At 44.5% G+C, this 27,695-nt stretch overlaps 17 protein-coding genes across 17 annotated transcripts; 7 read left to right on the top strand and 10 right to left on the bottom strand.

Annotated features, from left to right (window-relative positions):
• Positions 1-35: 35 nt before the first annotated feature.
• K450DRAFT_240248 (uncharacterized protein) lies at positions 36-3,388 on the top strand. The gene is made up of 5 exons (XM_051588897.1): positions 36-610; positions 679-2,346; positions 2,410-2,514; positions 2,576-2,872; positions 2,937-3,388. Exons 1-5 carry the CDS (start codon positions 376-378, stop codon positions 2,978-2,980), a joined length of 2,349 nt encoding a protein of 782 aa, XP_051444774.1. The 5' UTR covers positions 36-375; the 3' UTR covers positions 2,981-3,388.
• Positions 3,297-4,182, bottom strand: K450DRAFT_265711 (uncharacterized protein; the record flags this gene model as incomplete). The annotated part of the gene is made up of 5 exons (XM_051592798.1): positions 3,297-3,374; positions 3,436-3,641; positions 3,737-3,836; positions 3,897-4,012; positions 4,092-4,182. The coding sequence occupies 5 exons, from the start codon at positions 4,180-4,182 to the stop codon at positions 3,297-3,299; spliced, it is 591 nt and encodes a 196-aa protein (XP_051444773.1).
• On the top strand, positions 4,090-5,756 carry K450DRAFT_240245 (uncharacterized protein). Its single transcript, XM_051588896.1, has 6 exons — positions 4,090-4,577; positions 4,646-4,781; positions 4,858-4,952; positions 5,014-5,238; positions 5,305-5,517; positions 5,600-5,756. Exons 1-6 carry the CDS (start codon positions 4,191-4,193, stop codon positions 5,627-5,629), a joined length of 1,086 nt encoding a protein of 361 aa, XP_051444772.1. The 5' UTR covers positions 4,090-4,190; the 3' UTR covers positions 5,630-5,756.
• On the bottom strand, positions 5,485-6,185 carry K450DRAFT_240243 (uncharacterized protein). The gene is made up of 3 exons (XM_051588895.1): positions 6,065-6,185; positions 5,887-5,998; positions 5,485-5,819 (listed from the first exon to the last, which is right to left on the bottom strand). The coding sequence occupies exons 1-3, from the start codon at positions 6,144-6,146 to the stop codon at positions 5,735-5,737; spliced, it is 279 nt and encodes a 92-aa protein (XP_051444771.1). The 5' UTR covers positions 6,147-6,185; the 3' UTR covers positions 5,485-5,734.
• Positions 6,186-8,163, bottom strand: K450DRAFT_240237 (uncharacterized protein). Its single transcript, XM_051588894.1, has 8 exons — positions 7,993-8,163; positions 7,663-7,925; positions 7,369-7,590; positions 7,182-7,308; positions 6,988-7,116; positions 6,675-6,911; positions 6,380-6,611; positions 6,186-6,300 (listed from the first exon to the last, which is right to left on the bottom strand). Exons 1-8 carry the CDS (start codon positions 8,064-8,066, stop codon positions 6,295-6,297), a joined length of 1,290 nt encoding a protein of 429 aa, XP_051444770.1. The 5' UTR covers positions 8,067-8,163; the 3' UTR covers positions 6,186-6,294.
• Positions 8,142-12,805, top strand: K450DRAFT_240233 (uncharacterized protein). Its single transcript, XM_051588893.1, has 15 exons — positions 8,142-8,249; positions 8,322-8,536; positions 8,612-9,402; positions 9,477-9,953; positions 10,013-10,202; positions 10,272-10,382; positions 10,449-10,514; positions 10,582-10,767; positions 10,834-10,914; positions 10,973-11,284; positions 11,356-11,485; positions 11,560-11,717; positions 11,779-11,938; positions 11,999-12,325; positions 12,392-12,805. The coding sequence occupies exons 1-15, from the start codon at positions 8,183-8,185 to the stop codon at positions 12,661-12,663; spliced, it is 3,543 nt and encodes a 1,180-aa protein (XP_051444769.1). The 5' UTR covers positions 8,142-8,182; the 3' UTR covers positions 12,664-12,805.
• A 1,210-nt stretch (positions 12,806-14,015) lies between these two features.
• On the top strand, positions 14,016-14,860 carry K450DRAFT_240225 (uncharacterized protein). The gene is made up of 2 exons (XM_051588892.1): positions 14,016-14,131; positions 14,195-14,860. Exons 1-2 carry the CDS (start codon positions 14,052-14,054, stop codon positions 14,790-14,792), a joined length of 678 nt encoding a protein of 225 aa, XP_051444768.1. The 5' UTR covers positions 14,016-14,051; the 3' UTR covers positions 14,793-14,860.
• Positions 14,861-14,898: 38 nt separating this feature from the next.
• Positions 14,899-16,783, bottom strand: K450DRAFT_240221 (uncharacterized protein). Its single transcript, XM_051588891.1, has one exon. It carries the CDS (start codon positions 16,695-16,697, stop codon positions 15,216-15,218), a length of 1,482 nt encoding a protein of 493 aa, XP_051444767.1. The 5' UTR covers positions 16,698-16,783; the 3' UTR covers positions 14,899-15,215.
• A 786-nt stretch (positions 16,784-17,569) lies between these two features.
• K450DRAFT_240220 (uncharacterized protein) lies at positions 17,570-18,651 on the top strand. The gene is made up of 5 exons (XM_051588890.1): positions 17,570-17,607; positions 17,670-17,701; positions 17,763-18,090; positions 18,163-18,393; positions 18,466-18,651. The coding sequence occupies exons 1-5, from the start codon at positions 17,587-17,589 to the stop codon at positions 18,478-18,480; spliced, it is 627 nt and encodes a 208-aa protein (XP_051444766.1). The 5' UTR covers positions 17,570-17,586; the 3' UTR covers positions 18,481-18,651.
• Positions 18,652-18,800: 149 nt separating this feature from the next.
• K450DRAFT_174601 (uncharacterized protein) lies at positions 18,801-19,389 on the bottom strand (the record flags this gene model as incomplete). Its single annotated transcript, XM_051584201.1, has 3 exons — positions 18,801-19,109; positions 19,174-19,283; positions 19,356-19,389. 3 exons carry the CDS (start codon positions 19,387-19,389, stop codon positions 18,801-18,803), a joined length of 453 nt encoding a protein of 150 aa, XP_051444765.1.
• K450DRAFT_240211 (uncharacterized protein) lies at positions 19,313-20,536 on the bottom strand. Its single transcript, XM_051588889.1, has 3 exons — positions 20,384-20,536; positions 19,606-20,255; positions 19,313-19,542 (listed from the first exon to the last, which is right to left on the bottom strand). Exons 1-3 carry the CDS (start codon positions 20,438-20,440, stop codon positions 19,512-19,514), a joined length of 738 nt encoding a protein of 245 aa, XP_051444764.1. The 5' UTR covers positions 20,441-20,536; the 3' UTR covers positions 19,313-19,511.
• Positions 20,368-21,107, bottom strand: K450DRAFT_240210 (uncharacterized protein). Its single transcript, XM_051588888.1, has one exon. The coding sequence runs from the start codon at positions 20,784-20,786 to the stop codon at positions 20,592-20,594; it is 195 nt and encodes a 64-aa protein (XP_051444763.1). The 5' UTR covers positions 20,787-21,107; the 3' UTR covers positions 20,368-20,591.
• A 628-nt stretch (positions 21,108-21,735) lies between these two features.
• Positions 21,736-23,793, top strand: K450DRAFT_240191 (uncharacterized protein). The gene is made up of 4 exons (XM_051588887.1): positions 21,736-22,314; positions 22,407-23,384; positions 23,454-23,557; positions 23,628-23,793. Exons 1-4 carry the CDS (start codon positions 22,065-22,067, stop codon positions 23,694-23,696), a joined length of 1,401 nt encoding a protein of 466 aa, XP_051444762.1. The 5' UTR covers positions 21,736-22,064; the 3' UTR covers positions 23,697-23,793.
• On the bottom strand, positions 23,669-25,016 carry K450DRAFT_240188 (uncharacterized protein). The gene is made up of 6 exons (XM_051588886.1): positions 24,693-25,016; positions 24,616-24,633; positions 24,398-24,556; positions 24,266-24,322; positions 24,094-24,194; positions 23,669-24,022 (listed from the first exon to the last, which is right to left on the bottom strand). Exons 1-6 carry the CDS (start codon positions 24,757-24,759, stop codon positions 23,882-23,884), a joined length of 543 nt encoding a protein of 180 aa, XP_051444761.1. The 5' UTR covers positions 24,760-25,016; the 3' UTR covers positions 23,669-23,881.
• Positions 24,896-25,447, top strand: K450DRAFT_271597 (uncharacterized protein; the record flags this gene model as incomplete). Its single annotated transcript, XM_051593018.1, has 3 exons — positions 24,896-24,965; positions 25,140-25,325; positions 25,416-25,447. The coding sequence occupies 3 exons, from the start codon at positions 24,896-24,898 to the stop codon at positions 25,445-25,447; spliced, it is 288 nt and encodes a 95-aa protein (XP_051444760.1).
• Positions 25,448-25,576: 129 nt separating this feature from the next.
• On the bottom strand, positions 25,577-26,043 carry K450DRAFT_271596 (uncharacterized protein; the record flags this gene model as incomplete). Its single annotated transcript, XM_051593017.1, has 3 exons — positions 25,577-25,667; positions 25,730-25,882; positions 25,955-26,043. 3 exons carry the CDS (start codon positions 26,041-26,043, stop codon positions 25,577-25,579), a joined length of 333 nt encoding a protein of 110 aa, XP_051444759.1.
• Positions 26,044-26,327: 284 nt separating this feature from the next.
• K450DRAFT_209625 (uncharacterized protein) lies at positions 26,328-27,610 on the bottom strand. The gene is made up of 3 exons (XM_051584775.1): positions 27,488-27,610; positions 26,886-27,414; positions 26,328-26,809 (listed from the first exon to the last, which is right to left on the bottom strand). The coding sequence occupies exons 1-3, from the start codon at positions 27,570-27,572 to the stop codon at positions 26,437-26,439; spliced, it is 987 nt and encodes a 328-aa protein (XP_051444758.1). The 5' UTR covers positions 27,573-27,610; the 3' UTR covers positions 26,328-26,436.
• Between the last annotated feature and the right edge of the window lie 85 nt (positions 27,611-27,695).

Raw genomic sequence — 27,695 nt, 5'->3', positions numbered from 1 at the left:
GTATTTTGCATCGTACGAATTTCTTAATTCAGAACCGTCTTTGAAAAAGGGCTTTTACGAGCGATTAGAGCATCATCACGTAGCCACCCCTCAGACTATACCCCATTTTGATAGCCATGCCAAGCTTATAGAGCTCCGCGAAGCCATTGCACCGTGGTGGATTACTGAAAACACCAGCCCTGAAGACAAAGAAGCATGTCTACAGGGACTAAACGCTGCTCTTGAGGCGGTGAAGGCGATGCCAAGATTTCAATGACAATAAACGTAACGATTTCCTGAGTTTAAATTGTTTACTTTCAAAAATAGGCCGTCGATTGGGGAAAAATTCAAGCTCGAGCCCTTTTTTTTTTATTACCCTCTCCTCGTTTTGTGCAAATGAGGTTGTTTGCCGACAACAAGTCGACAAAACTTCAAAAGAAATTGCAACAGGAGGAGCAATTACTGTTTGCCCAAGAGCAAGCTAGAAAGCGTGCCCAGATTGAGGAAGATGAGAAACTTGCCAAAGAGTTACAGGCGCAAGAGAGCAGATCCAGCAGACAATCGTCAACAGGATCAGCTTCACCGCCGCCATTGCCTGCGAGACCTCCAAAACCTTTAGCCTATCATCCCGGTAAGATAAAAATCGCCCGTAACTAGTTAACTCGTCAAGCTAACCAAGAAAAACCTCGGTACCTTTAGAGTATCTACCACGAGTAAAGTCAGACCCGGCAGTAACTACCCCCACTACACATAAAACCATGCCTTTCGGTCGAATAAGGACGACATCTACCCCTACAGTAGTCGATATAAGCACTTTTCCACCACGGTCTCCAGCTAGATCATCACCAACGGGTCCACAGCCTAACAGCAGCGGCAGATCGTCTCCTCCATCATACCCACCTACCATCTCCCCTTCTCCTCCCCCAACGCGACCAACAAGTACTCAGGTATACCAAAGTATCAGTACCATACCACCGAAACCTCCAGCGTCAGCGCCTCCTACCTACCCGAGACGCGACCCTGTGATGTTCATCGTCCCTACCCCTCATTCAAATACCGCCCCGGCACTTCCTCCTGCACCCCGACCGGAGCCGATGTCATTGCCTCCATCCAACAGCCATTATCTTTCTAGTCCTCCTCAGAACTCTTACTCGAACGATGCATACAATGAATATCAGGATTTCTCTCCTTCCCAGCAAGAATACTATCATTATCAACCACTACAAGCGAATCAACAAGAGAATAGTTCTTCGTCTTATACTCCAGTGTATGCCAATCAGCAGGAATGGAAGTACAATGAAAACAATCGGCAAAAAGCGCAGCCACAGCTACCGCAAAACGAATGGGCACACCCAGCTACAGCACAATCACCACATAATGAATGGGCACACCAAGCTACACCACTATCTAAGCCTGGCCTCAGCCAATTTACAGTGGGCAAGCCAGATGATGTCCGAGACAAACAATTGGTTGAAGTCAAGAGAAGCCCAAGCAAGATACAAACAGTGGCAACTCGCTTGGGTGACTCAGATAGTGATTCTGACGACTATTCTGATTTTGTGATTCGTGTTGGTCCCATGGCCCACAAGAAGATGGTAGAGGAGAAGTCGAGTGTGGAACCTGTTCGATCGGAAAAGAGTCAAGATGAAGCGCCGAGCAGCCAGTCTAAAGAACAAGAAGATCAACCGATTGACCTTGTAGACCCTTTTGCTGATACAAATGCTATCGAGAAGGACAGCGAATCACCCAATGTTGTTGTGAACGAAGGTTCTTCATATTTTACGTCCAAGGCTGTACATCCAGCAGATCAAGGCGAATTTAATCCATCCGGCGCAAATAATGAGCCAAGGCCCAGCCTTAGTGTTGCCGCTGACATACAGCGACCCGAATCGGCAGCCAACTTTCGTCAAATGCAAGCGCGCCTCAACGCTCTTCTCAACGGCAATCCCGATCAATCCAAGACTATCCACGAATCCCCGGATGAAAGCATCAAAATTGAAAACGAGGATGAAGCGGCAGAGCCAGATGAAAAGGTGGAGATGGCTCATGAGGTTACTGTCGCTAGCGTCAATACCCCGGCTCTGTATCATTCGCCTTTACATCATCGTTCGAAATCAACTCCCCCTGAACAATTCTCTCCTATGACGCGAACTCCACAACCCTATACGCGTACCACACAACCTCCCAAGCTTTTGCGGCCGCCCATTCCGATGACGCCGAAACCTATCCCCAGCAGGAGTAAGAGTGTCCCGGAATCGCCTACCACTGACGCTCGTAGAAACACCATTGCCGAGCCACCCTTGTATCCGCCTACCATCACTCCAAGCTTACCACCTGCTATGCTTCAAGGAGACGTCCTTGCTGGAAGTAAGTAATATGGACGGTTGTTGCGCATTGTAGTAGCCCTTCTTAACGAGATGTATGTTTCAGTTCCGCACAATGAATTTGGATTTTACCGTGTCGATACACCTGTACCAGGAACTCAGGTTTTGGAACGAAAAGCCTTACCACAAACACCACCTAATTTACCTAAAGGTATGTATAGCATATCCCATCCCACGCTGGAGACATCCCTTTCTGACACATTATAACACAGAAAAATCAGAGAATAGGCACATCACGTGCAAGCTACCTAAGCATTTCACAGCTGGCCATCGTGTGTGGATAGCCATCAAGCCTAGCGATACAGGCAAGACGTTGGCCCATAGAATTCATGTCGTAGCCACGTTACGGACTATGAAAATTACAGGTATAAAAACCGCTGCCGGTCGAGAGGTTCCCCTCGATAACACGCCTGTTTTTCCCACTTGGCAAGAAATTGAAACCTTTCATGATGGCGAGCTATGGACATTTGAAACCGGAGGCGAGCCAGAGAATATCTTGATCCAAGGAGGTAGGTTCTTCTACGTCTGTAGCCAGTATCGCACCGCTTTAGTTAACATGACATTATACTCTAGGTAAAGACTGGTTCAAGCAAATCGTCACTAATATGCGCGACTAGTGTTGCGTAGGAAAGAACCACTGGCTACATCTTGTTGCTAAAAAAAACCCCCACTTGTAATTTTCTCTCTATTTAAGCTTGTAATTTTCAACTGAGCTCCATGTATAAAAAATCAATCGGATTTGCAATACAGCAACCTTTCGTCTTTATTGATTGTACAGTGCCTCATTTTCAGCCCTCATTCTCAGCCATAGGAAATGGATATGGAGCAGGATGTAGAGACACCCTGAGCTAAAGTTACTTTGTACATTTCTATACCTTTAGAGGTTTGCTCCTTCTCTATCCAGCCACTGCTTCCTTGCCGACACTTCACGCCCTAGTTATCAACAATTGTCGGAGGGTCTACCTTCCGTTTCAGTAAAAAGTCCAGCAAACGATGCTCGAACCGTCGTATCTAGTTCAATATTCCATCAGTCATCAGTAGACATATATCAAACAGACTTTGTGAAACTTACTCTCGCCGCTATAGCATTGTCGCCCTTTTCGCTAATGATTTTCCGCGTCAGGACGGTGACGGTGCCATTCAGGTTTCCGAAAAGTATATCTGTGAATAAGCGGTCCCCCACCATGGCCATCTCTCGAGGCTTTGCGACGTGCTGAAACCGCTCCAATAGTGCACCTCCACCACCTGGCTTTTTAATGGCGTGTCGCAGGACAGGCACTCCGAGAGCGCTTTCAACCTCATCAGCGTAAATGGTCCAAAAGAGGTGTCAGTCTACACTGGTGGCTCCTATAACAAATTATGCTAGAAAATACTTATCTGTTGATGGTTCTTGTCGTCATCTGTACCAGCCGAGTTGGAGACAATGATCACTCGGTCGTGACCAAATGTGTCTTTGCAAAGCTTCCACGCCGGCTATGTGGTGGGATGAGTATAGAGGAAATCCAACATTTATACACCAAGCGTCGACTATACCTCAAAATCAGCCGATATACGGTTCTCGTATGGGGCAGTCAAACAGTTATCCTTATCAAAAGCCATCACCTTGACTCCCTGTTGCTTCAACTTTTTGTAATCGATTTGCCGTATGTCTACCAAAAATTGAAAAAGTGTGTGTGTGTTCAGGCAGCCGGTTCAAGTAAACCAATTTTCTGACGTTCAGGCACCTACCATCTACAACCAAGTGAGGGATAATTAGGCTTGGGTTGCGAAGAACTCGAAAAGCATTTACAATGCCAGACACATTTAGACTCTGGACCATTAGTGAATATGAGAGTGGGTTTTATGGAAATTGAAAGTCAACTTTTTTCAACTTACTTCTTGTGCTTTGTTTCTAAAAAAGTCAGAATGCCTTTGTCGCTGGTTGATCACATTCTCAAACTTACTCCCTACAGCGGAATGGTCGGACAGCTTCATCCTTGGCAATCTGCTCTCATCTCGCTTGCCGTGGTGTTGGTCGCCACTGTCACCGCACAGGTCATTTACCGCCGAGCAACACGTCCGCCTTTTCGCCCAGCTGGAAAGCTTTGCCTTATTACCGGTGGCAGCACTGGACTCGGCAAAGCCTTGGCTGTTTCCATGGCCGCTTCTGGAGCTGACGTTGTCATTGTTGCCCGAAGACAAGCAGAGCTGGCTGTCGCCGTTAAGGAGATCGAGGTACCTTGATGGGCTGCTGTAAAATACTTGGAACCTTGTTTGAGACTCACCGTCACTTTTTTATTTAGGCTAAGAAGCTTAATGCGTCGCAGATCGTTCTCGCCGTCAGTGCTGACGTGACCTCGAAAACCGATATTGTTCGCATCTTTGATGAAACCAAAGCAAAGATGAACCGGGATCCCGACTATGTTTTTGCTTGTGCTGGTAAGTTGGGTGGCAGCAGCTGCCGGGTGGGGTTATTTCGCATGCTGATCCTCATGTTTGGTTGGATCCGTCTTAGGTGCCTCGTTCCCCAAGATGTTTTTGGATCATACCATGGAAGATTTCGAATTCCTTTCCAATTTGAACTACCTCGGCCAAGCCTATATTGCCCACGTAAGGATACACTCGTTGTTTAGCTATCTCACAACACTCAATTGACACACTTCTTTATCAGCAAGCGGCAAAGCGAATGGTGGAGTCTAAAATCAAGGATGGCAAGATTGTATTCGTTTCATCAGTATTGGGTTTAATGAGTTTTGCTGGATGGTCAACCTATTCGCCGACTAAATATGCCGTTCGCGGTTTGGCCGACACGCTTCGTAACGAATTGCAACGTTATACCATCAACGTTCACATTTTCTTCCCCGGTACAATCTTCACTCCTGGATTTGAAATAGAGGTTGGTGGACTTGGCTCCCAATATTCACATTCGATGAAGCATGCTTAACAGAGAAAACTTGTGTAGAACCAAACCAAGCCCCACGTTACCAAGGTGATCGAAGGAGCCAGTGAGGGACAGACCCCAGAAGAGTGCGCTCGTTCTTTGACAAAAGGCCTCGAAGCTGGTTACTATGCCATCACGACAGACTTCCTCACTGAACTGCTTCGTACGGTTGGCCGCGGTGTTGGACCGACCAATGGATTCTTCTCAGACTGGATATTGAGCAGTGTTGGATGGGTATGCAACAGTTTTTCAAATTCTATTAAGAATGACACTTCTATGGGCTAATCTTATCTATGCTTTTAGATTGTCTCTTCAGGCTTCACATTTTACATGGACTACGTTGTAAGAAATGATTCTACTACCAACTGAACGGGGGCTATGATACACAAGATACTGTACTATGCTCACAGTAAGCTTTTTCGTTCTACACACACTTCGTAACTGTGTGTGCTCATGTTTTGGGCTCTCCGCTGGCTGGTTGTTTGCTAGCGTCTTGATATCCGAGGTTTTTCATGTCATCCTGCGCCATCAAACCGCTGCAAAAAAATAAATTGTTCAATCCATCGTTCCTATCCTGTTCCATTTGCCTGGTTGTAAACTCACTTGTCCATTCGGCATTGAAGATAAGCCCGAGAGAACTCGCGACAGGCTCCATTGTTGTTCTTGTTTGCTCTGAGGCATTTGATATATTCCTTCATGAAATCCTTGCATTCACCTACCAGCATGTGTCTGTCAGTCTTTGCATTCTGCACGCCATCAAGCGTTTGTTGTGGCACCTTACCTTCGTGATCTAGAGGAAAGCTTCCAAGAGCGGGAGGCTTTCCAGAGAAGGATTCAACACCTGGAGGACGACCGTAACTCATTATGAATGATGGATGAAATGAGTGGAAAAAAAAACTGGGGTTGTATAAAAAGTTTATTCGGGTGCAAAAGTCACTTTGGATGGTTGAATTAATTTTTTTAGACATGGGTTCGGTAAACTTGAGCCCATTGTCATCCACATACAAGGGCTTAGAACTAGTGTTCAAAAGAGAAAATCCAAGTTAGCAACCAATCCTTTCAGTACAGCAATAAACGGCCGTTCCCAAAAACTTACTCTGATTTGATATGAGCCGGCTTTGGTCATATAGCGAACCCACTTGACAGATTGGTATCCACTCTTCTCAAACACCTTGAGGAATCGAACAAGCAATCCCGAAGATGTAAACATCAAAACCTGGAAGTCCATGGCAATTGGAGGCCGTGACCAGGCCTTCTTATGTGTCATAGCCGACAATTCGGCTTCTCCGCTCAAGGTGAACTCGGACTGGCCCTGGAAACGTGGGATTCTGCAACCGCCAAAAGTCAACATATCATTCCCCGAATACACTGCAGCGCAGTCAATGACTTACTTCCATATGATGCAGTTCTCAGCTGGTGCGTATTTCGCCTTTCCTCCTGCGCCAACCTTGACCTCGACCTTAGCAGAGTTGAGAGGAGTTGGGATCTTGAGGACGACATTGTGTGCATAAAGTTTTGGTGAAAAGTTGGCCTTGACATTGATTTTGTATTCGACTCTTGTTCGCCCAATTTCATTCACCACAGGATGGACCTTGAAGGGCAAATTCACATTTTCTGTTGTGCGGTATCTGCAAAAGGGGCGCCACTGGTTTAATCTAAATCCTCTCTTTCATACATGGTGTTGAGGCCATTTTAAATACTTGCCTCATAAGTTCAAATTCGCCATCGGGTGGTATAAAGCTAATGGTTCTGTCGCTATCGAACTTTCCAAGCTTAACGCATTGATGAAATTGACAATCATCAATTTCAACAGCATTGGGTCTACGCAAAGGGCTAATGAAGCGCAATGAATGAGAAAAAGATGCATGTGATAATAGTCTTTTCTCTAACACACTTACTTTGACTTTGTCACGGCATCTTTGTCCAGTAACAACTTGTCGTTCAAACCGAACTTGCACTCTGGAGTACCTGACAGATATGCTCTCATAAGAATTTGTCCCGATACATCCGCACGAAGTACAGTTCCTAAACAGCATGAATGAGTCGCATGGTCTCAAAACATAAGCAAAAACCGTAAATACTTACCCGTGTTGCTAATTAACAGATTAACACTCTCAATAACATCAATGAAAGCCTCATTCTTTCTGTATTTAATATCACTTCGTCTCCAGGACGTAGCACCTGTAGCTTGGATGGTAATTTTGCTCGAGTCTTCGACAGCTCGCTCTGACTTGACAACCTCGGTTGTAATATACATCTTTAGGGTATCTGTTTCGCTATTTTGTGGGTATCCAAAATCCAGGATTTCTATGATGAGAGTCGGCACACGTTAATTAGGAGGGAGGACGGGCAGGCAAATATTCGAGTGATGGGACTTACCATCCAGCAGCTCGTAGATCACCACAAAGTTATTCTTGACTGCCTCTTCGTCAAACTTGCCAAAATATGCTCTTCCGATATTAATGACTCTGTAGCAGAACTCAAACACCAAAGCAGAGTTGGCATTCCACTTGGTGACTGCAACAATGTATAGATTTTCGTGGCGAACATGGAAGAAGGAGGTCGAGCCGAGGGTGATGATGGGTGACCGGACGTCTGTGTTCGAGATGACCTGAATGCGAAAGATGTCGGCCACCGAGCGCCTGCAATGCAAGGGTAATGTTAGCACGGTGGGCGGTGGATAGAGGAGAAATTCCAGATGAAGGTTACTTTAGGTCGTGTCGATATAATCGAGAGATAAGCACTTCTCCCTTCTGATTATATATGAAGAATGCGCTGATCATGGCGGATGAGTGAAGTGCCAAGTTGAAAAGCAGCCGCCCTCACAATATATCAATTGTGACTTTTTGGGCGGTCCTGACTCCGAATTTTTCGTGACCCACGTTGCTCTTGACACTCAATGGATCCAGTCAGGCGAAAGGAACTGGCCTCAGCCAACGAAGAAGCATGGTCCAGAGGCAAAGCAGGTGTGTGTTGAGGGCTCGCGATCATGTCCCCCATGTTCCTCCATTGACTAATACCTTCACTACCTGTTCAAGATGCGTCAAAGTTCCGCAGTCTTGATAGCAACATTAAGAAAAACACTGCATTCATCAAAAAATGCAAGACATCACTGCAAGCTGACTATCAGACTCAGTTGCTGAACGACATTAACAAACTAAGTCTCGAGAAATATATTTCAGAGATCGTTGGTGCCGTCATTGAGGGTATGGCCAAATGCAAGACCAGTTCAGACGTAACCTCATGCGTTGAAGTAAGCATTACTTGACCCGTCTAGGGTCTCCTATAACCGCCGTCATGAAAAATTAACCCATTTCATGCTTGACAGGTCATTTCAGCCCTTCATCAACGATTTCCCGATAGTTTCACTTTGCTACTGACATATCAACTTGCAAAAGTACTGGCACCACCTACAAAACAACAATTAGCATCCCTCACTCCTGAACAGAGAGAGAAAGAGGATACAAGTCGAGTTCTTCGGCAAAGAACATACCTTCGTCTGGCATCAGAGCTATGGCTTGTCAATGTTCTAAGGAACGTCAGTGATGGTGTTGCCACTCCTGCAGCTGTCAACTTGGAAGGAATGGAAACACAACGAGATAATGTTGCAGGATTGGTGGGGTCTGGTTCATCCATCAAAGAGAAAGGGAAGGATGCAAAAGAGGCGGATCAAGATGCGCAGTCGGGACATGGTTTCGTCTACTCTATCTTGCGCGATCTATTCGCCAACGACAAAACGCAACATGCCAACTTGCTGCTCGCAGCGTCCTTCATGAAGAACTATGGAAGTGAAATAGTCGGTATTACCCCAAGAAAGCAACGAGCTGCAGCCGATCAGGCTTCAAATGAATTGCCCGACGATGTTAAAAACATGCCTACGAGTGGCGAAGCGGCAGATTCACAGGTCAACAAGGCCACGAGAGAAGCCTTTAAAACCTTGATGATGGATTACCACAAAACTTTAGAAAAACATGTGGTAAAGGAACACAAATTCATCAAGAGAATGGACCAGCGCAACCATGAAATCCTCTTTTCCCGAGGTCAGCTGAATGAAGAAACGAAGCAAAACTACGAAAAGCTGACCAAAGCCTATGAAAAGCTTTTGAGTAACACTCAAACGTAAGTTTTACCCCCCTCTCCTAACCGTACCTCCTATTGACCTAGGTAATAACCACCCTATATACACGTTTTAGCATGGCAGACGCTTTGGATGTGGAAATGCCTGAACTACCAGACGATGACGGTACAACGAAAATGTCAATCATCAGTGCAAATGGCACAAACACATTTTCCGAAGACAACAAGGATACAGTGGAAAACGGCATTTGGGAAGACGAGGATGCTCGAAGTTTTTACGAAAAATTAGCTGATCTCAAAGTCCTTGTACCCGGTGTATTGTTAGAATCTGCCGCCAGAAAGGATGCTGGAAAGGATGGTAAAACAGCTGGTGATGGTGCCACAGATGCGGATAACGAAACAGCCAAGTCTCCCGATGCATCAAGCGAACCTGCTGAGACGGATGGCGATAAGGAAAATGATTTGATTTCAAAGATGGAGCACTTGGAGATCGATGAGAACGACATTGATGAAGCCGGTGCAGAACCTGAGTCGGAAGTGGCTGATGCGGATCAAGATACCGAGCTTGATGTAGCAGCTGACGGTACAGTCGAGTAGGTGTTCCTTTTTCTTTTCCTTCCTTGGCATGGATCTGTTACTCATATCTCTCAAGCTCCCTGATGGACAAAGAAGAAGCAGACGATGCAGCTAACGGTGGAACCGGAATAAAGTCGACGCAAATGGTGCAATTAGATGCACTTCTTGCCCGTCTGCCAACGTTGAACAACCGCGACATGATTGATTCGGTTGCGGTCGAATTTTGTTATTTGAACTCCAAGTCGGCAAGAAAGCGTTTGATAAAGGTGGGGAATTTTGGAAGACGGAGTAAAAAGCTGTCTGTAGGATGTACTAACGTTCTGAAAACAAAAAAGACCTTACTGTCCGTGCCTCGCACCCGTGTAGATCTCTTGCCTTATTATGCTCGACTGATTGCTACTTTGAATCCTTACTATCCCGATATTGGGGACGCCATATTGGTAACCGTAAGTACAGAATCAAGCTGCAAAACATCTCTCTTTCTGTCCATAATAATTCATCATTTCCATCAGCTGGAGCACGAGTTCAAAGGCCTCTTCCGCAAAAAGTCTGCAGATCTATTGGAGACTCGTGTCAAGGTTCGTAGCTCTGAACGTTGTACTGCTCTGTTTAAACGCATGGCATTTACCTTTTTATCAATGACAGAACATACGATACCTAGCAGAACTGACCAAGTTCAGAATCACACCAGCTCACACTATCTTCCATATTTTCAAAGTTGCTTTGGACGACTTCACTAATCAGAACATCGATATTGTCTGCAATTTGCTTGAGACATGTGGTCGCTTCTTGCTAAAGTCTCCAGAAACCGGAGTCCGCATGGGCAATATGGTGAGTGCTTTCTAACCAGTACACCTACTTATGCTGGTTAGATACTAATGCCTTGCGTCTATCTAGCTTGAAATTGTCATGCGCAAGAAAAACATTCAGCATCTTGATAATCGGTATATCCTCATGGTTGAAAACGCGTACTATCAGGTATGTACGATCAGCGCACTACGCTATGCGCGAATTCGGTATTAACTATCCATATTAGGCCAACCCACCAGATCGCTCAGCCATCGTAAAGAAGGAGCGACCACCGCTGGAAAGATACATTCGAAAGTTGGTCTATGGGGACTTGAATAAGAAAACATTGGAGAAGATCCTCAAGCAGTTCCGAAAGTTGGATTGGACTGATCCGAAGATTGTTCATGTCATGAACAAGTGCTTTCAAAAGATTTGGAAAATCAAGTATAGCAATATCCACTTAATTTCCATTCTCGCCAGTGGATTGAATCGATACCATTCGGATTTTGGCGTGCAGCTTGTGGACAGTGTCATTGAGGAAATCAGAGTTGGTTTAGAGGTACGATGGGAATTTTGCAAAAGAGCGTGAAGTATGAGCACCTCCATTAATGTCTTCTGTACCTTTTGTAGATGAACATCTTCAAGCACAATCAAAGGCGTATCGCTACCGCTAAATATTTGGGAGAGCTGTATAATTATCGTATGATAGAGTCTGCTCTTGTATTCGATACTTTATATACCATTGTTACGCTTGGGCATGGTAAGTTTGTTTGAATGGGGAAAACATATTTTATGGTCAACTTCAAGGTTTTCCTAACTGTGCCCTCTTCCTAGATCTAGGGCGTCCATCTAGAGAACGCTTCTGTCCTATAGATGCTCCTGATGACTTTTTCCGTGTCCGGTTATGCTGCACATTACTCGATACCTGTGGCATGTGTTTTGATAGAGGAAGTGCCAAGAAGAAGCTGGATTCATTTTTGATATTCTTCCAGGTAGGTCCTATTTTAATCTTATACCTTTGACGTTGAATGCAGCTTACTCACTCGTATTCAGATGTATATATTGTCCAAGTCAAAACCACCTATGGACGTGGAGTTTATGGTGATGGATACGTTGGAACTGTTGCGACCGAATCTCAAGCTTGCAACAATCTATGAAGATGCAAATGAAGCGGTGGATCAAATGTTGTTAGAACAGTTAAAGACTGTTCAAGGTAATGTGATCAATCAAATATGCTATATATTTTTTCATGCATTTAACCGTAAGTCAATAGGTGGTGATGTCAAGCTTCAAGAGGATGGTTTTGAAGATAGTGGACCAGAAAGCTCGTCAAGCGATGAAGGTGATGATGACGACGTGATAGAAGACAAGGAAGATGAAATTGGAGATATGTCAGACGAAGAATCTTTGGCTGGGCCAACTGTAGATGAGGACGAAGATGTTGTGATGCTTAAAAAGCGGGAAGAGCAAGTAGAAGAAGACGAAGAGTTCGAGAAAGAGTTCAGTAGGATGATGAGCGAAAGCGTCGAATCTCGTAAATTCGAAAAGAAAACAGCCATGCTTGACGTTCCCATTCCAATGCACCTTCGCGGAGGTCAAGGTAAAGAAAAAACATGAAAAAATAGCTCTTGGTGTCTCAAATTAAACATACTGTAATTGTTTCAAGATCGACGAACCTTTGCTGCTTCCAACGAGCAAGCCGATGGTAACATGTCGTTTACGCTCTTGACCAAGAAAGGCAATCGACAACAAGTTAAGCTTATGGAAGTCCCGTCCGACTCTCTACTTGCCATCAACACGCGTAGCAAACAAGAAGCTGAACGGGAAGAGCAGCAACAACTGAAGCAAATTGTTCTCAACTATGAAGAAAGGGAGGAAGCCAACGCCCGTACTGGTAAGCTAGAGTCACCCCTCATTGCACCATCGTTACAGGGCTAACTGACGTCCCTCTGCAGCTGCAGCCGAAGACCGTAAGCAACAGCGATTTGCCCAACGTCCTCGCCGTATCTTCCATATGGGAGGAGGCGGTGGCGATGTATATAATGCAGAAAGGTTAGTGGTTGGGAACCGCCTTTGATTTCATGTGTAGCGTTTCACTGATTTGAGGCTTGGTTTGGTTTACAGAGGTCGCAGATAGTTGCTTAGCCATGCTGCCAAGGGATGCTCCAAGTAGACCGTATTCTCCACAGTGAAGAATTCATTAGCCAGCCATAGCTGAAGTATTCAACACACCTATGTAGGTTGCTTACATGGCACGGACCGTGATGATTTCCACTCTGGCTTGGTCACAACATTAATGGTTGTCACTTCGCTGTCAACCAGCACTTCATCCTTATAATCAATAAACTCCTCATATTGTGTTCACAAGGTGGCTGATTAGGACTGCTACTACCATTCGGTATGAAAGGCAAGGGTTCGCTGGCCTTCGCCGGCTGAAGGAGACAATGTGACTGAATACCGTTTTTCCCAAGTCAACCAAAGAGGCAAAGCACACAGCAGTATCCGCAGCAATGTCCATGCATGCTCTCAATAAAGCAATCATGTCACGTAAATAAAGGCTTAGCAATCATAGGAACATCGACTCCTTTAACAACAAAACTGAGAGTGGTAGCCAAGTTACTACAAAATGATATCTCAATACGCCGCTGTGTCGAAGGTGTTGGCTGCCGTGTGGAGCATATTTGTTTGAGGTATTACACGAATGGTGCAAAAGAAGAGCAGTGTGCTCGTACATCACCGCACATAGCATTGATATTGCCTGAAAAGTTTCGCATTTTTCTTTGAGCGGGGTACCACCTGCGCAACTGTACGTGGAGACAGCTAAATGGTTATGGCTGGGGTGTAGAAGGTAAAGTTGATGCTAGTAAAGCCAGTAAACTTTGCTTATGCAAGGTCAACATGCAATGATCCCAACTGGTGCTACCAGGGATGGCTACTAGAAAATATTAGCGTGCTCCTGAGTCATCTGGAAACCGACAAGAAAATATTCGGAAAAGTTTTGCCGTATCTACAAGGACTTTATTAGTCAGATTCTTAAAGTCATGGAAACGGTGATACAAGCAGTTATACAGATTGTTCAAAACTTTTGAGCTTGCAATAAAACAACATCCTTAGCGATGACTGACTCGAAAACCTTTGATGTCCTATCAGCCATTTAGCCAGCAACGCTCCAATGGTGGTGCAGAATTTACCCTTCTCCGTTTGCGCGATATGACGCAATACAAACTCCGACATGCTGAATACAGTTTACTCTGGGGGATCGTATCTCGCATATAAAAGAGCTTGTTTCACTTTAACCTCCCTTGTTACAGAACACTTATTACAATATGGCACCTCTTCAAATCATAGGCTCCGGCTGGGGACGTACTGGAACTGCTGCTATGCGCGAGGCTTTACTCACACTTGGGTAACTATCACGGGGATCATATCAAAATGTTGTCTGCCTCTATACTCACGTCGTTTATTACAGCTATGATGTCCATCATATGATCGTTATCATGACTGATCCAAATGCCGATGCCGAAGTGTTCATCGAAGCATGGGAAGGCAAAGATGTGGACTGGAACCGTGCCTATGGAAAATTCAATGCCGCCGTTGACTGGCCATCCTCCACCTTCTACAAGCAGCTTATGGAAGTCTACCCCGATGCAAAGGTTATCCACACCACCCGAGATCCCGAGAAGTGGTATAGCAGTGTTATGAACACCATTATGCCCGCAACGGAGATGATGAACAAACCTGGTATGCCTGCTCATGTTGTCAACGGCCAGCGCATGGCCAAGGAGGTCATCTGGGACGGTGAGGTCAAGGGAGAGAAAGACAGAGAAACCATGGTCCGAAAGTTCAAAGAACACGACGAGGATGTCAGAAATTATGTTCCCGCAGACAGACTCCTTTGGTTCGAGACTGGTGTCGATGGTTGGGAAAAGCTGTGTACTTTCCTTGGCAAGGATGTGCCTAACACTCCTTGGCCACATGTCAACAAAACCGAAGACTTCAAGGCGAGAACTGCCAACTTCCGTGACGGTGCTCCCCTCCATGATATGACTCCCGTTAATAAAGATTAAGCGATGTATATTTTCTGTAATTTGTTAGCCAGTATGTTTAGTTGTGTGTTGCTTTGGTGGTAAGGGAGATTTACAGAAAATGTATGCTGCTAGGCAGAAATAAGTAGGGCTTTCCGCAAATCCGACTTTGTCATCCGAGACACTTCTTTTTGAGCGACAGTACCACCTCTGCTGGGATGCAGTCCTCCCACCGTGGTAAAATCTGAGGTGCAAATTGTTGTGCCACCCGCCGTACTTGTTTAGTGTTGGGTTTATTAATTTGTCCATATACCGTTGCAATTATTATTTTTATAATTTTATACAAGATGAGAATAGCTACTATAGCACATTATGGCCAGATATTGAAGTATAATTATAAACATTAGTTTTAAGCCAACAATAGGAGCTATACTACTTTGGTGATCGCCGTCCTTCTTCGCAGGATCATGTATTGCGGCGCGTAGAAGCATCGACTTGCGCGCCGTCCGTGTTTCTTCCTGTTATCAAATGGTAAATCTGGCCAATATCAAGTTGCGTATTTGGAGCTATGCTATCCGTTGGATGAGCTGTCGGTATAGTCTGGACCGGTGGCCGCACATCTACCCGCGGGGTCGAAGTGGTACTCGAATAAGCAGGCGGTGGGGACCTGCTCTGGAGCTCAATATTGGAATTTGTAAGCGTTGGTGATGGTACACTCGTTATCTGCAAGTCTTCCTGGTGCGCCGTTGATGGCTGGTTGACAGTTTGTGCTACGCTAGACTGTAACCCATTACGCTGATGAGTAGATGGTGGCTCAGAAGTGGATGGTCTGGTGGTTGAATTACTATCTTTCTTTCCCAATGGAGATTTGTCAATCGATTCAATAGGTTCGTCCGACACTTGGTGCATGGGTAAGACGTTAGGTCGTGCATCCTCCTTTTTGGATTTAAATCGAGCTACAACTTTTTGCTGTAAGATTTTGACATAATTCATAATCTCCAATGCGGAAGTCATCATGCCTGCCTCCGCGAAAAGAAGCGTTACAATCCCAAGAGCCAGAAAAGGACCTCCAAAAGCCCAATTGTTCAATGATGGGAACGGAAATCCGGTCCGTTTGATATCTGAAGTAGCGATAACAGGAAGGGCGAAGACACGGTCCAATCCAATGAGAACCATTGATACCAACTCCAATCCTATAATTAAGAATGGGTTAAGCTGTATGATGAACACCATGATTTCCATGATATACATGTGGCTAGAATCATGTAAAATGTATACAGGAAAAAAGATAGCTGGCCAAATGATTAGAGCTGCGACGATCAAATAAATTCGCACTTTGTTGCTTGCTTTGCATAATGCTGCAATTATGCTGATGAATGATACAATAGACGGTACAATAGGGTTATAGAAGCGAAATATGCCGTTCCAACCACTAACATCGTGATTGCTAGTTACCCATTGCGTATAAACGGACAGTCCTCCACTCGCAAGTGTCCAGCCATCAGTAGCGAGAGTGAACAGCATGGGAAACAATCCGGGAAGCTTTTCACCACCAAGTATGACTCTGTATGCTTCAGTGGCCTCGGTTGGTTGCCATGATTGTACAAATACGGCGCCTGGCCTCCAGTTGAAAAAAACCTTTCGCATACTGTGTATGAGCCACAGTTTCACAGGCTGCCTTTGCCATAAGACCATGAGGAACAAGTCGGGAAGCCACCATAGAAAGTATTGGGTGACGATTCTAACTATCAAGGTGGACCAATCTAACGATGTTGGCGCCACAGGGTATGAATCTATGTCAGTTGTCTTTCCCTTAGGGGAAGCATATGGCGGTAACCCTGTCAATGGGTCTATTTGAGCCCAAGACACTGGAGCCATCGCCAGAAGGACAACTGCGGCGAATATGATTCGATGGGAACCAGGAATGATAGATGATATATCTCGCATGGGTTTACCCGGGAAAAGTGGAAAAAGGAAGAAAAGCAAGATCAACGAAAGATAAAAGGTTGAAGTGATGATCAATGGAGTCAGCCATTCGTACAGATCCGCAGCAGAAGGGTAGCACAAAGTTCGTACGATGCTGTTAACCAAGGCTCGCTCGCCTTCACGAGCTGAATTAATAAAAATACGAGATGTGTAGGAAAAAACCTCTCATTTTTCATGATTTCTCCTATGATTTGTGCTAGTCCACCCCATCCACTCTGTAGAACGATACGCAGGGGAAAGACGACGAAGTTTAGTAGAGAGACTCCAAGTTGAAGAATGACTAACTGGTAACCATCACGCTATTATCTATTGTCACAGTCCGAAAGTTTAATCTCATGCATGATGTTTGATGAAAATCTCAGTATTATGTGCTTGTGTAGAGAAGATCCATGATGTTCATGCACTTTTGTATGTCTAAATATACGAAGCCAAGTAATCTGGGGGGTTTTCCATGTTACCATGATTACATGTCATAACAAGGAAGGCGATCCATCTCTTGGTGTGCTCCTTTTTTAAAGAATGGGAGAGTAATTTTAGTAGAATCGTTTTAAAAAATACATTAGCCTTCAAATACTAGTGGCATATTGAGCATAATCAGAGCATCTAAACCACTGTGTAAGGAGTCAATAGTCATTGTGCATAATGATGCCCATGGTATAACTAATAGGAGTTTGCACCACACAGTCAATCTTATGTATCCCGTAAGCAAGAAGAAGTTTAACAGAAAATATGGTGACAGGTATGATTTCGCCGAAGCATGAACTGTTTTTATACGCCACCAATGGTTATAATATCAATTAGAATACGTTGAAATTTTCCCCAATTTTGTTAGACTCAACTCAGAGCCTTCATGTTCAAAAACACATTTCAGGTAAGCAAGGTCGATTTGAACTCCCATTCGACAATACCTGACTCTATTCGCAAACTTCCTAGTCTGGCTTTCTGTCCATATTCTATAGTATTGGGTACGTTTTCAGTATCTAGTTTTCCTAACAATTCCAAGATCCTGCATTGACCTTGTTGCAGAAATGAACCGCTACAGTTATGGTCAGAGCACATAACACAAGCAGACTCAAAGGAGACTACTTCAGCGGAAGAGACTTCCCAAGTCATCAGCAAAGCTCACATCTCGCGCGTCGCTGACGAACACATTAGTTCACTGACCTTGGAAATCCTATCATCAAATCTAGCCGACACCTACATATCATGTCCACCTCGACCAGATCGCACGCTCGGCATAAAGCTGCCATACCTAGTATTACTACTCAAAAACCTGAATCGATATTTTTCTTTTGAAGTCGAAATCATGGATGATATGGGCATTAAACGCAGATTCCGAGCATCAAATTTTCAGGTTGGTTGAACAGATGCCATGAAAGCATAAAAATTTGGTACGAAGGTCTAAGTACAAATGTGACATCTTTAGGGGAGCACAAGAGTAAAGCCCTACATCACCACTATGCCAATGCGGTTGGACCCTGGCTGGAACCAGGTCACATTTAATCTGGCTGATTTCACCAAACGAGCATACGGGACACAATATGTTGAGACTTTACGAGTGACAATCCATGCGAATTGCCGGCTTCGAAGGGTTTATTTTACAGACAAGTTGTATGGTGAAGACGAACTGCCGCCTGAATTCAAACTATTCTTACCGGTAAGAGGGATGAATGGACCTTTTCATCTATTATACTACGGCCAGCTCTTAATATATTTTTGTAATTTGCAGGTGGAAAACGCATAGCGCAATAGATTCCACATGTCCCCGTTCACTAATACATAGAATTCCAATTATACATAGATATTCCAGTGATAGTGGAGGATCGACATGAATGCACGCTCGGAAAGAGGGTACAATCATGCACGCATTCATCTTGTTCACGATAAATTTGTATTTACCCACAGTATTAAGATAAACACACAGTGTAGTGAACGGTGAAGGGGAGGGGAGGCTTACACAATGCAAACATCAATATAACAAGCGGGATCCTTATGTCCTAGGTGGTCATTGAAATGAAAAAAAGTACTACTTTTTGAAATGTACGTTAATACATTTGTTATAATTTATTCATAGATAAGAGTGTCGATGCTCTTGTCACGCTTGGCGGTCTTGATACCACGGGGAAACCAGAGAGCGATCTCCTTCTCGGCGTTCTCGGGGGTGTCGGAACCGTGGCAGATGTTGCGACCGACATCGATGGCAAAGTCACCACGGATGGAACCGGGGAGAGAGGCAAGGGGGTTGGTCTCACCAAGAAGCTTGCGGCCAGTCTTGACGGCTTCCTTACCAGTCCAGACCATACCGACAACAGGGCCAGAGAGCATGTATTGGATCAAGCCAGGGAAGAAAGACTTGCTCTTGAGGTCGCAGTACTGAAAAAAGGCGACAAGGTTAATTTTTTTGACTTGATATCCTATACCAGTTGCAAGTACTTACGTGCTCCTCGAGGTGCTCCTTGGTGGGGTGCATAAGCTCAAGGGCAGTGAGTTGGTAACCCTTAGCCTCGAAACGCTTGATGATTTCACCAACGAGACCGCGCTCGACGCCTATAACGTGAAAGAAGGGTCAATACAGTGGTCTACAGAAGTTTTTCTACGAGATTCAGGAAGAATCTTTACCGTCAGGCTTGACCATGATGTAGGTACGCTCCATTTTGTTGAATATAAAGAAAGTGGCAAAAAAGCAAACTCAGGTGCAATACAAGTTATTTATTTTTCGTGAAAATTTTCTGAAGCGGCCAATCACATTGGCGCCCTGATACCACTACTCTTTTTTTATGACAAAACACGCATGGCTGTCTCGAATCTAAAATAAACCGTTAGCCCAATATTCCTCTCGTCTTCCGTGTATTTTTTTGGCTTCACTTACCCAAGGAACGTCACGGCGTTCACAGGTGCAGCTCGAAGCATGCAAGGCCCAAATCCTCTAAAGAAACCCTTGACACCTTCAGTTGCAAACACTTGGCGAGCACAGTCTATTGCCGATCGGTATTGTCGTTTGGACACGTCTAAATGATCTGTTTGCAACTTGGACTTGATGATATCCAAAGGATACATCATAAGCCACATAGCATATCCACTCATAGCTCCATAAAGACAAACTTGAGTGGTGGGTATTTGTTTGCGAGTCAAGTTCTGCGATTCCATAGTCTGTTGAACTAGCCACTCGTAGCATGCAAAGTAGGCAGAATAACCAACACCTTCTCTAAGCACAGTCATCATCTGACCCTTGTAAATTCCTCGGATACCATAAGAACGATAGATCTTGCTAATGGCATCAATAGGACCCGAATAGCCTGTACCAGTACCAGTCTGAACTTGGAGTCGGGTTCTGATGTGTTCGACAGGTCCAGATACGACTGAGTTAGCAACACCAGCAATACCACCGGCCAAACATAATTGAGCATTGGAGAGTGCTACGTTGGGATTACCCTGAGACATGGTTCGTTTCATGTACTCGAGCACTACAAACTGGATCGATACACATGCACCTATGCCTACCAATGGTGTGGTTGTTCCCTGTAAACATTGAATGAAAGATGGTTAACAAGGGTGGGAACTTTTAGAAAATTTTGAATGCCAGTCTTGCTTAGATCTCAATTTCGGAAACACTAGACATTTGGCACTCACGCAAAGTCAGCTCGTACCTTATAGAAACCGGCATATCCTTCCCGAGCTCGAGTTTTGCGCACACAGTCGAGCATACCCGAGTATAATGGATTGGTTCGGGATTGTGTTTGTAGACGCTATGGATGCGGCTCTGTCAGTCATCAAACCACTGAAATGTTGCATATCCTACTTCCTACTCACCACTTTGACGGTATCGAAAGGCTGTGAAAGGGTCACTTTGTTAAATCAACCATAAAAAGGGAGACAAAGGGAGCACTCAAGGTCCTTCCTTACCTGACCAACAAGCACTTGGAGAATACCTCCAAACGTTCCGCTCACACAATCTTTGATAGCTTGGTTTGCACTGGTGCGAAGAAAAACCAAATCAATTAAGAAACAGAACAAGGTGGTTGCGGCGATACTGGTTCGAATAATACCCATTTACAGTCTCAATTTCGCTCTTCTCTGGTATAGTGGGTAGGGATGCGACGTCGGCCATGGTGATGAGAATAGAAAATAGTACAAGAAGGGAAGGAAGAGAGAACCTAGGAACGACCCTGATAGTGGATCACACACCTTAAAAAAAAAAATGTTTTGGAGGCAGCAACAGCAGCTTTAGTCCAATCAGATTCACGATGATAGTGTTGAGTTTCAATACTGTGTTTGGCATTTGCATTTGATAACGACCATTGAGCAATAACACAACGCTTTGTCAAGTGTATGGATGCAAATTATGCTCAGTTGAATATTAAAGCACCATCTTTTAATTCAAAATATCCTACTTTAAGAAAAGACTTGAAAGAAGTGTAGCCCATAGCTCGCATAGTAGAGACGCTAAGGCTCGCTTAACGCTATAGCCATGTTAATATTTCAACTCAATAGTCAGTGTGCCTGTTGACAATTGATCTTCCAACGTACGAGCACTAGCGTTGTTAGAACTTCATCGCTATCATATTACAACCGAGCTACGTATTTTCATTATCAGCAAATACACCGAACGAGGCTAAAGCACTCAGTGTCGTTATTCTGATGTCAGATATTTCCATCATTGATTTTACTTTGAGGGAGTTGCTTCATCCATCATTAAAATATGACTTCCGAACATGGCCAGGTAGACAAATCCTCCGCATGGCTTTGGTAGTACGGTGTATTACCTGTTGATGCAAGAAAATAGTTGGCTGGCCAGCCTGAGTCGTAGGGAAGCGCTACTTGAAATGAAGGTCGGTGCTGCTTGACTACAATGGTCCAAGATATCAACAATCAGGTCAAAGTATGAAACTAGATTTTCAAAAATATCGCCATCTCAAGGTAAAAAAAAATAAAAATAAAAATAAAAATCAAGCCATCATTCGGGTCTGATGGACTGAAACCGGATTTTTGAGAGACTCACATTAAATACACGACCATCCGGCGTCAATTGACGGTGATTTATACCATCGATAACATTGTACTGGCCTCATAGAAACCCGCATGAAAGTGAAAAATAGGCATGCTCTGATTTATAAATCAAATGGTTCAAAGTGACTTCGTCAATGTTGAAGTGGTGCTCGTCCACAGCCTCCTCGAAGAAGACACCCCTGCAAGGAAAATTGAGAATGACGACAGTCACGCCATGGCACCAGAGCTACCAAATTTCATATTCCGAGTATTCAGTATTTTCCCGTTCAGTGTTCCAACCTCATTGCTTTTTCCCCATTTCTAGATTTTCTTAGTTTAATCATGGGCCGAAAATCTGTCTTCGCTATCAGCGAGATCCAGGGTGTTGAGGATCAGATCAATGCTATGAAAGAAATAGCTGAGGAATTCCATATTCCCAGTGAAAAGCTCACCAAAATCTCTGCTCACCTTTCCAGACAAATGACAGAAGGTCTTGAGCAGAACGACACTAGCGTTCCCATGCTTCCTTCATGGATTGACACACATCCTACTGGTCAAGAAACTGGTGAATATCTTGCTTTGGATTTGAGCGGTAAGTCCCTTCTTCCGCGGTACTACTTGCTAGTGTAACCGCACACCACGATTATGCAAGCCGATTCTCATACGGTGTTTTTGTTTTGTTAGGTACTTCCATCCGTGTTTATCTCGTTACCCTCCATGGTCAAGGTCGTGTCACTACCCGCCAGCAAAAGTATAATATCCACGATAACATCAGAAAGTCAAACATTCAGAACATTGTGGACTTCTTGGCTGAGTGCGTGGATTCATTTTTGACATTCATTGGAAAGAGTGATATCGATGTGCCCATGTCACTTGGATTTGTAGTTTCCTTCCCACTGAACCAAACTGCTATGAACAAGGCTTCCATTATTCGGTGGACAAAAGATTTTGATGTCACTGGTGCTGACGGCAAAGATTTGGCGGAACTACTTCAAGTTGGACTCAACAAGAAATCAATCCCCGTCAAAGTCAAGGCCATTTTGAACGGAGCAGTCGGTCTTCTTCTGGCCCACAACTATCGTAGTTTGGACACACTCCTTGCTTGCACTGTCAGCAGAGGTACTAATGCTGCTTATTGGGAAAGAATAGATGATATCCCCAAGATTAAAGGAAACCCTAATGCCGTCGGCAGTGAGATGATTATTAATACCGAATGGGGTTCTTTCGGTGATATTCATCACGACTATCTCCCCCGCACCATGTATGATAACAAAGTTAACCGTGAGAGCACCAACCCTGGTGTGCATCAACTGGAAAAAATGGTATCTGGACTATATCTGGGAGAAATTGTTCGTAATATCTTGTTGGATCTTCTGGATCGCCGCTTGATCTTCAATATGCAATACTCTATCGACATGAACTTACCTTACAATTTCGAATCATCGTACATGAGCACGATTGAATCCGATGACTCCCCCGATCTCGAAGACACCAAGCATATCTTGGAGACCATCATGAACATCCAGACCACCACTTTGACAGATAGACAAATGACCAAGAAGATCTGTGCTCTTGTTGGGCAACGTGCTGCCCGTATCATTGCTGCCGCTATGAGTGCTGTCATCCACAAGCGCAATGCATTGGAAACTGGTTTAACCATTAGTAAGTATGGCTACTCACTGACACCTGTCTAGTGTATCTCAATTTTAATCCTATTCTTTCTACTTCCAGGTGTTGAAGGAACCATTTATGAACACTACCCTAACTTCCCTAACCGTGTCAACGAGGCCTTGCGTGAAATCTTCGGCGAAAAGGTCGATCGCATTAATATTGGTGTAAGTAGGCAATTATGAATGTTCATTTGTTCTATGGCCATGAAGTAACGGGATTTTTTTTCTCCGATAGATTACAAGAGATGGCAATGGTATCGGTGCTGCTTTGGCCGCTATGATTGCTGAAAATAAGGAAGCTTAAGAGCACACATTGACGACTGCGTGATGCATGCAACCTCCATCTAACATCAACTCAAGTTGAGCAGCCTAGGAACAATAGCATAACTCGCTATACTATCTGTCTGGTTTTTTCTTGTCTTTAATTCATAAGCAGTAAAACTTCTGACTGTAAATACATTGATTGATCCTGTCCGTAACCTCTATGGGCTAAGCATTTACATGAGACGACGATTGTTGATTTGCCGTCGATAGATATGTGTTCCATCCCAATGCGACAATGTTGGTGACCATGAGACGGTGGTTAAGTGGAGTGACGTAAAAGTTGAAAAATTGAACAGCAGGCCATAGCTGATACATCCGTGGTTTAGAATCATATTGAAACGAAATTTGTAAAAAAAAGAAAGTCAGCCCAAACTCACCTTATAATTATTTTTCAGCGCCTGTGGGTATCCGTCGGCAAGCTTTTCTTTGATTTGAGTAGTATTCTTGCCTTCCAATGCTCCTTGCGCCGAGAAGAAGACTAAACGGGAATGTGTGAGCGGATGCTGGATAATTGCAGGGGCGAATGAAATGTGATATATCAATTCTTACCAGCAATGAAGCACGGCGCAAACAACAGCTGATCCAATGCTACTCTAGCAAAAAGAGCTAGAAACATGTTCTTGTTCTTAGCCACCCACATGTATTAAACATTCGTTTTCGACGACCCGTATAGTGTTTTACCTTTCACCGGAGTAGACATTTGAATATGTCGGTCGAGAAATTTGTACCAGTTGCTTAACAACGGTGCAGCCACAACACCTCCAAACCCGGTCAACCGTAGAGTACGAGCGTAGTCATGTGTATCTCTTTTTTCAACAGCATGCTGGGCAATCACGTCACCTGAAGACACAGTTAAGTCTGGTTGTCAAAACGCACTGACGGTCTAAAGCTGGTCATACCTGTTGCAAATAAAGTGGCTGGTGTATGCGGTTTAATTTGGAGCCATTTACACTTGAGCGTCAGAATGAGTGTCTACCTGTTGTGATGCACTGGGTGACAAGTGGATGCCGGGTCAGTGTTCGATTATACCACTGCCAAACCATTGTGAGAGGTCCTCCTCGGGCATTGGTTGGTCAGAAAGGTCGAGGCGCGGTGGCTTTTCCCACGTGACCTCAGGGTGTCCACTTGTGTATGGATTAAAATGAGCGTCCAAAGAAAGAAAAAGTTGTTCTGAGCAAAATGGCAAGCAACGGTTCCACCGAAGTCAAGACTGAGCCAGTCATTATCAAGTCTGCTGTATCCGAAACTGGTAAGATTTGCCGTTTGCTTACCAGGACCGTTTAAACAACTTGACTTGGAACGTAAATGCTCGATTCCCGTGTCTGTTGTTAAAGGTCCAGCACACACCATTTGACAGCTGGCCATGGAGCGTTGCTGTCAAGTCCAAATACAACGCACATTACTAACACAAATAGCTCAATAGGAGACCGCACCACTTATGAACGTGCCACTTTGCTTTCACTTGCCAATAGCCCCTTGAGCAAGGCGCAACCTGGTAGAATGGCTTATGTTCCTGGTATTACTAAGAGCGCTAGCGTTCCTAGTGGCTCCTACAACAAGAAGTCCGTTGAGCAAAAGAAGGAAGAGAAGCATAAGAAGAAGTCAACATGTAAGTTGGAGTGAGAGAGGGTTTTTTATTCTTTGTGTGGATGAAATCAATCTCATGGAAACTGAACTTTGTTGCATATGTTATCTACAGTCAATCCTTTCGAGCTCCTTGGCGAGGATTAGATGCCCTCAACCCTTCACTTAGTCTATAATTATACTGTATATTGACACTCTTCATCACCTCAATGTGACTTCTGCTTTTGTTCCCGCTAAAAAGGCGTTAGTTGGTCCCCATTCTGTGTTATGGTGTATTCAATCATCCTCAACGACTCGTGGTGGATATCGTTCGAGTGCTTTCTCATGTTCTACTGGATGGCGCTCCTGACAATGTTGTTTAAGTACCCTGGATAGTTTGATGAGCCGTACAATCAGATAAAAAGCTGTTAAAAATCCAGTCAATCCTACCTAATTTTCAGAAACGCGGCATCCAAGTCATTTTTGATCTCTTTTATGAGCTTTGTATGAGACTCTAGATGCCTCTGTATTTGTGTAAATCTGGCAGTACTGAAATCGTTGAAAGCGGTCAGTTGATCTGTTGCCTTTTTGTAGATTTGGATGCTGATTGAAGAAAAATTCGTTAGCCTGGCACTTCGACAATGTACTCCTTCTGCAATCTCCTTGTTACAATACCTCTCTTCCTGGTCGCTTAGGATTTGCGTCAAGTTTTCATCGTCTTTGCAACTGAGAATCCGTTCAGCCCAGTCTGCTTGCGCAGTCATGTCAAAAGCAACGGCGTCTGCAGAACTTACCCACTGGCGGTATTACCCACTAGCGGTATTTCAATATATGGCAAGGCAAGCCATAGCCGATATCATTTATTTGCTATAGCCGCCTTTGCTCCGCCTGAGCTTTATTAGCCGCCTGAGCCTGAGCCTTAGCCGCCTGAGCCTTAGCCTTTAGCCGCCTTAAGCTGTAGCCTTTAGCTGTAGCCGCTCCCGCCATTGACTTACCCCACATACAAACTTTAATTCCTTTCTCACAACTGCCACCCAATATCCGGAATACTTTGTCATTAAAAAAAAAACGAACCAATGTTTATTTGCTGTATGAGTGTAAGATGCTCCTGTTGTGATGGTGTGAAAGCGTCGGAAAAATAGTGTGTATAGAAAAATTTACTTCTGAAGTCCAAGGTTGTTCTCAGCGATTTGAATAGGCTCCTGCTCAACATCCTTCCACAATTGCTCAAGCTCAGTAGCACCGCCAGCAAGAGAGTTGGACCAGTATTTTGCGAACTCGCCAGACAAGATATCCTTGTGCAAAACCTTCTCAAACTGTGCCTTCAAGGCAGTGCCGTCGCTGTTCTTGGTTCCGCGGAGTTGACCGAACTGTGATGTTTTGGAGTGGAACTTGAGTTGCTTGAAGAAGCCAACGTTGGAAGCACGCTCGAAAACTTCTGAAGGCTCCTTGGAAAGGTACATATCGAACAAGATGGCCTCATCAGAGAAACCAGCACCCTTCAACACCTGGAAAGCTTGAAGGAAACAGCTATTTTTGATAATTTGTTGGGTTAGACGCCAATGGTTTACACAAATAAATTCCCACAGATTTTTTTGCTACTTACGTGTTGATAGCAGGCCAAAGAGCTTGTTCAGCGAAAAGATCGATACCGGCCTCCTCAAGGCAAGAGGACTCGACAGCACCGCGACCACGGGTGGCACCAATGGCGCATGCAAGATCGATGGCAGTCTGGAGAGCCTTACCGCTGGGGTTTCTCTCGACAGAGACGAAGCAGGGATAGGGCTCCTTGGCGACATAACGATCACGGACACCAGCACCGATCATTCTAGGGGCAACCATGACAACGTCCAAGGTTTCAGGAAGTTCCAAAAGGTCGAAGGCAACAGCATAACCAGAAGCGACAACCAAAGTGGCGTTGGGAAGCAAATGGTCGCGGATCTGATCCTTCCAGACTTGTTGTTGATCTTCATCAGGAATGAGAAGGAAGATGACTTCAGCCTCGGAAACGGCCTCGCTAATGGAAACAGTGCGGAAACCATCGGCAATAGCACGGGGCTTGTATTCATCATCGATGTTACCAACAACAATGTTGTCGAAACCAGAATCACGAAGGTTAAGAGCTTGAGCGCATCCTATATACCATTCGAAATAGATAAGTGAACTGCATTACAATTTGGTTTGATAACTAGCCGCATCATCACATACCTTGGTTACCATAACCAACGAAAGCAACCTTCTTGTTGCGGATAGCAGAGAGATCAGCGTCAGAATCGTAGAAGAACTTGGGCATTTTGGATGAGAGTGAGAGAGAGGTAGTTTTGATAAATCAATAATGGATTCGAGTGATTTTCCGGAGGTTTATATAGAGGTATTGGTTCGGAAAGCCATCCTGATGAAGGTTATCCAGCGTTCC

This window comes from Umbelopsis ramanniana (genome assembly GCF_025399195.1).
Source record: "Umbelopsis ramanniana AG unplaced genomic scaffold K450scaffold_26, whole genome shotgun sequence".
Taxonomy (NCBI): Eukaryota; Fungi; Mucoromycota; class Umbelopsidomycetes; order Umbelopsidales; family Umbelopsidaceae; genus Umbelopsis; species Umbelopsis ramanniana.
The sequence above is the reverse complement of the archived record's forward strand: the minus strand, read 5'-3'. Positions and strand labels throughout refer to the sequence as shown.

Excerpts from the sequence above, each read along its gene's own strand:
- K450DRAFT_240248 (XM_051588897.1), top strand. The coding sequence starts at position 376 with ATGAGGTTGTTTGCCGACAACAAGTCGACAAAACTTCAAAAGAAATTG. Across the intron at positions 2,347-2,409 it reads AGGAGACGTCCTTGCTGGAA|TTCCGCACAATGAATTTGGA; the intron begins GTAAGTAATATG and ends TGTATGTTTCAG. Across the intron at positions 2,873-2,936 it reads GAATATCTTGATCCAAGGAG|GTAAAGACTGGTTCAAGCAA; the intron begins GTAGGTTCTTCT and ends ATTATACTCTAG.
- K450DRAFT_240245 (XM_051588896.1), top strand. The coding sequence starts at position 4,191 with ATGAGAGTGGGTTTTATGGAAATTGAAAGTCAACTTTTTTCAACTTAC. Across the intron at positions 4,578-4,645 it reads TCGCCGTTAAGGAGATCGAG|GCTAAGAAGCTTAATGCGTC; the intron begins GTACCTTGATGG and ends TTTTTTATTTAG. Across the intron at positions 5,239-5,304 it reads CTCCTGGATTTGAAATAGAG|AACCAAACCAAGCCCCACGT; the intron begins GTTGGTGGACTT and ends AAACTTGTGTAG.
- K450DRAFT_240243 (XM_051588895.1), bottom strand. The coding sequence starts at position 6,146 with ATGAGTTACGGTCGTCCTCCAGGTGTTGAATCCTTCTCTGGAAAGCCT. Across the intron at positions 5,999-6,064 it reads CTTTCCTCTAGATCACGAAG|GTGAATGCAAGGATTTCATG; the intron begins GTAAGGTGCCAC and ends ACATGCTGGTAG. Across the intron at positions 5,820-5,886 it reads CTTCAATGCCGAATGGACAA|CGGTTTGATGGCGCAGGATG; the intron begins GTGAGTTTACAA and ends ATTTTTTTGCAG.
- K450DRAFT_240237 (XM_051588894.1), bottom strand. The coding sequence starts at position 8,066 with ATGATCAGCGCATTCTTCATATATAATCAGAAGGGAGAAGTGCTTATC. Across the intron at positions 7,591-7,662 it reads GATCTACGAGCTGCTGGATG|AAATCCTGGATTTTGGATAC; the intron begins GTAAGTCCCATC and ends CTCTCATCATAG. Across the intron at positions 6,912-6,987 it reads GGCGAATTTGAACTTATGAG|ATACCGCACAACAGAAAATG; the intron begins GCAAGTATTTAA and ends CCCCTTTTGCAG.
- K450DRAFT_240233 (XM_051588893.1), top strand. The coding sequence starts at position 8,183 with ATGGATCCAGTCAGGCGAAAGGAACTGGCCTCAGCCAACGAAGAAGCA. Across the intron at positions 9,954-10,012 it reads GCAGCTGACGGTACAGTCGA|CTCCCTGATGGACAAAGAAG; the intron begins GTAGGTGTTCCT and ends ATATCTCTCAAG. Across the intron at positions 10,768-10,833 it reads GAGTCCGCATGGGCAATATG|CTTGAAATTGTCATGCGCAA; the intron begins GTGAGTGCTTTC and ends GCGTCTATCTAG.
- K450DRAFT_240225 (XM_051588892.1), top strand. The coding sequence starts at position 14,052 with ATGGCACCTCTTCAAATCATAGGCTCCGGCTGGGGACGTACTGGAACT. Across the intron at positions 14,132-14,194 it reads GAGGCTTTACTCACACTTGG|CTATGATGTCCATCATATGA; the intron begins GTAACTATCACG and ends CGTTTATTACAG.
- K450DRAFT_240221 (XM_051588891.1), bottom strand. The coding sequence starts at position 16,697 with ATGCGAGATATATCATCTATCATTCCTGGTTCCCATCGAATCATATTC.
- K450DRAFT_240220 (XM_051588890.1), top strand. The coding sequence starts at position 17,587 with ATGTTCAAAAACACATTTCAG. Across the intron at positions 17,608-17,669 it reads TGTTCAAAAACACATTTCAG|TCTGGCTTTCTGTCCATATT; the intron begins GTAAGCAAGGTC and ends CAAACTTCCTAG. Across the intron at positions 18,091-18,162 it reads TCCGAGCATCAAATTTTCAG|GGGAGCACAAGAGTAAAGCC; the intron begins GTTGGTTGAACA and ends TGACATCTTTAG.
- K450DRAFT_240211 (XM_051588889.1), bottom strand. The coding sequence starts at position 20,440 with ATGCTCGACTGTGTGCGCAAAACTCGAGCTCGGGAAGGATATGCCGGT. Across the intron at positions 20,256-20,383 it reads GATATGCCGGTTTCTATAAG|GGAACAACCACACCATTGGT; the intron begins GTACGAGCTGAC and ends CAATGTTTACAG. Across the intron at positions 19,543-19,605 it reads AACGCCGTGACGTTCCTTGG|ATTCGAGACAGCCATGCGTG; the intron begins GTAAGTGAAGCC and ends GGTTTATTTTAG.
- K450DRAFT_240210 (XM_051588888.1), bottom strand. The coding sequence starts at position 20,786 with ATGGGTATTATTCGAACCAGTATCGCCGCAACCACCTTGTTCTGTTTC.
- K450DRAFT_240191 (XM_051588887.1), top strand. The coding sequence starts at position 22,065 with ATGGGCCGAAAATCTGTCTTCGCTATCAGCGAGATCCAGGGTGTTGAG. Across the intron at positions 23,385-23,453 it reads GGAAACTGGTTTAACCATTA|GTGTTGAAGGAACCATTTAT; the intron begins GTAAGTATGGCT and ends TTCTACTTCCAG. Across the intron at positions 23,558-23,627 it reads TCGATCGCATTAATATTGGT|ATTACAAGAGATGGCAATGG; the intron begins GTAAGTAGGCAA and ends TTTCTCCGATAG.
- K450DRAFT_240188 (XM_051588886.1), bottom strand. The coding sequence starts at position 24,759 with ATGGTTTGGCAGTGGTATAATCGAACACTGACCCGGCATCCACTTGTC. Across the intron at positions 24,195-24,265 it reads TGCGCCGTGCTTCATTGCTG|TCTTCTTCTCGGCGCAAGGA; the intron begins GTAAGAATTGAT and ends ATTCCCGTTTAG. Across the intron at positions 24,023-24,093 it reads CGCTGAAAAATAATTATAAG|CTATGGCCTGCTGTTCAATT; the intron begins GTGAGTTTGGGC and ends CGGATGTATCAG.
- K450DRAFT_209625 (XM_051584775.1), bottom strand. The coding sequence starts at position 27,572 with ATGCCCAAGTTCTTCTACGATTCTGACGCTGATCTCTCTGCTATCCGC. Across the intron at positions 27,415-27,487 it reads CGTTGGTTATGGTAACCAAG|GATGCGCTCAAGCTCTTAAC; the intron begins GTATGTGATGAT and ends AATGGTATATAG. Across the intron at positions 26,810-26,885 it reads CTTTGGCCTGCTATCAACAC|CTGTTTCCTTCAAGCTTTCC; the intron begins GTAAGTAGCAAA and ends TATCAAAAATAG.